The sequence below is a fragment of the Temnothorax americanus genome, unplaced genomic scaffold (assembly GCF_048541705.1).
Source record: "Temnothorax americanus isolate GAGA-0224 unplaced genomic scaffold, ASM4854170v1 Scaffold183, whole genome shotgun sequence".
In the NCBI taxonomy this organism is placed as follows: Eukaryota; Metazoa; Arthropoda; class Insecta; order Hymenoptera; family Formicidae; genus Temnothorax; species Temnothorax americanus.
In genome coordinates, this window is record NW_027509322.1 from 135,686 (window position 1) to 141,619 (window position 5,934).

Sequence of the window (5,934 nt, forward strand, 5' to 3'; positions counted from 1 at the left end):
GCGTGCGTGCGTGCGTGCGTGCGTGCGTGCGTGCGTGCGTGCGTGCGTGCGTGCGTGCGTGCGTGCGTGCGTGCGTGCGTGCGTGCGTGCGTGCGTGCGTGCGTGCGTGCGTGCGTGCGTGCGTGCGTGCGTGCGTGCGTGCGTGCGTGCGTGCGTGCGTGCGTGCGTGCGTGCGTGCGTGCGTGCGTGCGTGCGTGCGTGCGTGCGTGCGTGCGTGCGTGCGTGCGTGCGTGCGTGCGTGCGTGCGTGCGTGCGTGCGTGCGTGCGTGCGTGCGTGCGTGCGTGCGTGCGTGCGTGCGTGCGTGCGTGCGTGCGTGCGTGCGTGCGTGCGTGCGTGCGTGCGTGCGTGCGTGCGTGCGTGCGTGCGTGCGTGCGTGCGTGCGTGCGTGCGTGCGTGCGTGCGTGCGTGCGTGCGTGCGTGCGTGCGTGCGTGCGTGCGTGCGTGCGTGCGTGCGTGCGTGCGTGCGTGCGTGCGTGCGTGCGTGCGTGCGTGCGTGCGTGCGTGCGTGCGTGCGTGCGTGCGTGCGTGCGTGCGTGCGTGCGTGCGTGCGTGCGTGCGTGCGTGCGTGCGTGCGTGCGTGCGTGCGTGCGTGCGTGCGTGCGTGCGTGCGTGCGTGCGTGCGTGCGTGCGTGCGTGCGTGCGTGCGTGCGTGCGTGCGTGCGTGCGTGCGTGCGTGCGTGCGTGCGTGCGTGCGTGCGTGCGTGCGTGCGTGCGTGCGTGCGTGCGTGCGTGCGTGCGTGCGTGCGTGCGTGCGTGCGTGCGTGCGTGCGTGCGTGCGTGCGTGCGTGCGTGCGTGCGTGCGTGCGTGCGTGCGTGCGTGCGTGCGTGCGTGCGTGCGTGCGTGCGTGCGTGCGTGCGTGCGTGCGTGCGTGCGTGCGTGCGTGCGTGCGTGCGTGCGTGCGTGCGTGCGTGCGTGCGTGCGTGCGTGCGTGCGTGCGTGCGTGCGTGCGTGCGTGCGTGCGTGCGTGCGTGCGTGCGTGCGTGCGTGCGTGCGTGCGTGCGTGCGTGCGTGCGTGCGTGCGTGCGTGCGTGCGTGCGTGCGTGCGTGCGTGCGTGCGTGCGTGCGTGCGTGCGTGCGTGCGTGCGTGCGTGCGTGCGTGCGTGCGTGCGTGCGTGCGTGCGTGCGTGCGTGCGTGCGTGCGTGCGTGCGTGCGTGCGTGCGTGCGTGCGTGCGTGCGTGCGTGCGTGCGTGCGTGCGTGCGTGCGTGCGTGCGTGCGTGCGTGCGTGCGTGCGTGCGTGCGTGCGTGCGTGCGTGCGTGCGTGCGTGCGTGCGTGCGTGCGTGCGTGCGTGCGTGCGTGCGTGCGTGCGTGCGTGCGTGCGTGCGTGCGTGCGTGCGTGCGTGCGTGCGTGCGTGCGTGCGTGCGTGCGTGCGTGCGTGCGTGCGTGCGTGCGTGCGTGCGTGCGTGCGTGCGTGCGTGCGTGCGTGCGTGCGTGCGTGCGTGCGTGCGTGCGTGCGTGCGTGCGTGCGTGCGTGCGTGCGTGCGTGCGTGCGTGCGTGCGTGCGTGCGTGCGTGCGTGCGTGCGTGCGTGCGTGCGTGCGTGCGTGCGTGCGTGCGTGCGTGCGTGCGTGCGTGCGTGCGTGCGTGCGTGCGTGCGTGCGTGCGTGCGTGCGTGCGTGCGTGCGTGCGTGCGTGCGTGCGTGCGTGCGTGCGTGCGTGCGTGCGTGCGTGCGTGCGTGCGTGCGTGCGTGCGTGCGTGCGTGCGTGCGTGCGTGCGTGCGTGCGTGCGTGCGTGCGTGCGTGCGTGCGTGCGTGCGTGCGTGCGTGCGTGCGTGCGTGCGTGCGTGCGTGCGTGCGTGCGTGCGTGCGTGCGTGCGTGCGTGCGTGCGTGCGTGCGTGCGTGCGTGCGTGCGTGCGTGCGTGCGTGCGTGCGTGCGTGCGTGGGTGTGTGCGTGTGTGTGTGTGTGTGTGTGTGCGTGTGTGTGTGTGTGTGTGTGCGCGTGTGTGTGTGTGTGCGTGCGCGTGCGTGTGTGTGAAATTCTTTCTCAATTGACCCCATTTCGTTATTATTCCATTAAAATTTCAGTAAAAATTCAGTTTTCAGTTTAATTTAGTAATTTTATGATATCTAATATTTATAAACTTTGTTATTACTTTTCTCAATAGTATAATTTAACTTTTCTTGTATTTTTCAGTATTACATTACATTTTACAAGAAAAATTGTGATTTATTTTGAAATATATTCAGTATAATTTTTTAATAACTTTTATTTTATTCTTCATCGATTTCATAGTTGTTCGCGCGCGTGTGAGTGGAAAAGGGCGGGCAAGTGGGTGAGAGACCACTGACACCGAAGCGCGTTGCGGCCGGAAGAGTTGACATAGGCTGCGACACCGGCTGCAGACCGCAACTTTCATGCGTTTCGCGTTTTCACTTTTGTCTTCGCAGGACATTGCTAGAATCGGCTGGTTCTGCACAGAGGTCCTGCACGATTGCCGAAGAATCAATAATGACAGATTCATTCTTGACAATTAAACAAATAGCAAATAGCAAACGGCAAATGGCCAGACCAACAACAGCAAACTCGACCTCGACGTGCAAAACCAGCAGATTCTGGCAATGGCCTGCAAAAACAAGAGCGACAATGCGAAACTACTGAGATATAAGTATGGAAAAAGAGGGATCCCACAATATTGATCTGTCTCAGACTCGTTTTCCGCCTACGGGCGTAGCATCGTAGTGCCCACTTTATACTTACATCTCAATGCGCGAAACGCATGAGAGTCGGTCTGCAGCCGGTGTCGCAGAATCTATGTCAATTCTTCCGACCGCAACGCGCTTTGGTGTCAATAGTCTCTCATCCCCTGTCCTTTTCCATGCGCGCGAACAACTATTGAAAAATTATACTAAATATATTTCAAAATGAATCATAATTTTTCTTATGAAATGTAATGTAATACTGTAAAATATAAGGAAAGTTAAATTATATACTATTGAAAAGTAATAACAATTTGTTTAATAAATATTAGATATCATGAAATTTACTAAATTGAACTAAAAACTGAATTTTTACTGAAATTTTAACGGAATATTAATGAAATGGGGTCAACTGACAGAGAATTTCAAATACGTTTCAGTAATTATATTTTCAGTAAAATATTTCCATCAGAGTAGGTATGCACAATTATTGTATGTATGTACTCGCTTTCTATAACATGATTATCAGCGGCGCCAACTTGGGAAAAATATTGGGGAAGTGCAGGATGCAAGAAATTTATATTTCAAATAATGAACTTTTTTAAGTAATCTTTACATTATCTGGAGAAGGGGGAGATAGAAGAATACGAAAGTATGTAGATTATGCTTACGTGTAAAACAAAGTGTAGATACAAACAGAATATTTAATGTATACATACAAAATCGGAAAAAAAACTTATACTTATCTCTCGAGAGTATATTTCGCAAATGGACAGTACCTTTAGGTTACTCTCAGGAGTATGTCCTTGTGCGAAAATTACTCTTGAGAGCTATTATCGAGAGTTTTTACTCGCAGGTGGACACGCACCATAAAGAAGAAAATTACCATTACGGTAGTATACGTATAGTTACAGGAATCGTTAAAATTAATTTTATTTTGACTAAAGGCCATTGCACGTAACAAAGTTTTAGTTTTAATTCCTTTCTAAAAAAAAGGCATGTTAAATCGATACTCTCATCTCTCGAAGTCTTCTCGAAAGTCTCGACGTGCTTTGTTGGCTCTTTTCCGCGATGCTGATTGATTCTGTTGCTGCGCTAACTTCGTGAGCAGCTGTCATAGCATATTTTGACAGTTGTGTGTAATATTAAAGCTAAATAGCGCGCGCGAAGCTCGCGTCTGTGATGTCTAGTAGTAAATAAGCCGTAAGAAAATAGACCACACTCGATTATTCTTCTCACGCTTGTGCAATGGCCTTAACTCTGGCAGTAAATTCACAAGATATTGTTCCTGCTGTAGGAAATAAACTACGTACATTAATTATCAAAACTCGTCATTTCAAAATTATTGCGAGGGCGCCGAGTTCACAATAACATTATTATAGGGGGAAAGAAGTGATCTACCTTCACAAAGTCGGCGCCTGTGATGATTATTGTTTAAGATTCTATTTTTATAAATTTACACTTACGTGGTGCTAGCGGCATTGTCGGTGGTGGCTGCAAATCAGGGTATAGTGATGTTGACGTGTAACTTGGTGGTTGCTCCATTTTTTCTTCCATTGCAATTGTCTACTCTTTCGATATTATCTAATTACAAAGAAATACAAGATAAATTATAATTTGATGTAACGTATAATTATCCGCTTGCATATTCTCCATCCGTTGTCTTTGTATGTAAAATCTAATATTACCTATCTACTCTACGCGCTTATATTATGTAAGTCGTCGCAATTGCCACTATATCTGTTATTTTTGCAACTTTACATTTTCATTATATTATATCACTAAAACATTTTATCGCAGTACAATAAAATTGTAATATTGTTGAACAATAGAGTTAAAAAAATACAATAAGATAATAAATCAAATAATAAATTTGTGAGTATAGCAAACTTTCACAGCTGAACGTAGCTGGACGTAGTTATCTTGTTATCGGATAAAAATAGACTTATATATAAAAAAACGGATTGTCGCAATGACAGATAAATTTCAAGAAACAAAAAGCACAATTAAATGATACCTTTTGTAACAATTTGAATATGTCTGTCGATTTTGCTTCCTCATAGAGGAAGCTTTGTGATGGTAAAAAAATTTTTTTTCGAGATTTTGATGGAAATAGGTTTAGAATGTTCTAAAATGTCGAAAAATCGTATTAGTAAAAAATGTCCGGAAGTATGTATGTATGTGTGTGTGTGTGTGTGTGTGTGTGTGTGTGTATGTGTGTGTGTACGGATTTTTTGTACACGCATCTACTTCTACAATTTTTTAGATACCGGGTTGAAATTTTACACACAAATAGAGTATCATAGAAAGTATGTCCTCCTCAAATTTTATTGAAATCGGTCGACCGGTATAGATTTTATGCAGATTTTTATTTATAAAAAAAATGTGTTTTACGCTGCAGCTTTTTCATTATTTGAGATAGCGATTTATTTTTAATTCTATTATATTTTTCAGTTTTTTCTACCCCTATTTCATATATAATTAATTAAAATTTGGTTTATTAGTTCTCGAGTTACGGACGTTTGAAATTTCGGAGAATCCGTACATAATTTTTACGCTACAGTTTTCTCAATATTTGAGATAGCGATCTATATCTAATTCTATCATATTTTCCAGTTTTTTCTACCCCTATTTCATATATAATTAATTAAAATTTGGTTTATTAGTTCTCGAGTTATGGACGTTTGAAATTTTGGAGAATCCGTACATAATTAGAACCCTGGGACGTTTGAAATTTCGGAGAATCCGTACATAATTAGAACCCTGATAATTATATATCAAACAGGGGTAGAAAAGACTGATGAAAGCGATTTATTTTTAACTCTATTATATTTTTCAGTTTTTTCTACCCCTATTTCATATATAATTCATTAAAATTTGATTGATTAGATCTCGTGTTACACACATTTGAAATTTCTGAGAATTCGTACATATATTTAATGAATTATATATGAAAAAAAAGACTGAAGAATATAATAGAATTAGAAAAGTTGCCAATATTAAATCGGAATAGATTTTATGGAGGTTTTCATATTTTTGAAAAATGTGTTTTACGCTGCAGCTTTCTCAATATTTGAGATAGCGATCTATTATATTGTAATTAATATTTATATTTTTAATAATAAATTATTTTTAGATTTCTTCTTCTTGTGTTGTTTTTTTTTCAACATAAGTATTTTCTGGTTCTTTTTTTGCATCATCCTAAGTCCTCATGGTCGAGAATTGAAAATTTTCAATTTCAATACTAAAATAATTGACATATAATATGTGAAACTATTAGAAACTAAGTAGAAA

At 46.3% G+C, this 5,934-nt stretch overlaps 1 protein-coding gene across 3 annotated transcripts in view; it reads right to left on the bottom strand.

Annotated features, from left to right (window-relative positions):
- Positions 1-4,573, bottom strand: part of LOC143896447 (lipopolysaccharide-induced tumor necrosis factor-alpha factor homolog) — a 39,653-nt gene extending 35,080 nt beyond the window's left edge. For all 3 annotated transcript variants that reach the window (XR_013256650.1, XR_013256649.1, XM_077404349.1), the window contains exon 1: positions 4,107-4,573. Coding sequence is in view for 1 of the 3 variants with exons in the window: in XM_077404349.1 (XP_077260475.1) it covers positions 4,107-4,197 (91 nt within the window). In the remaining 2 variants the exon portion in view is untranslated. The remainder of the gene's footprint in view (positions 1-4,106) is intronic.
- Positions 4,574-5,934: the final 1,361 nt, after the last annotated feature.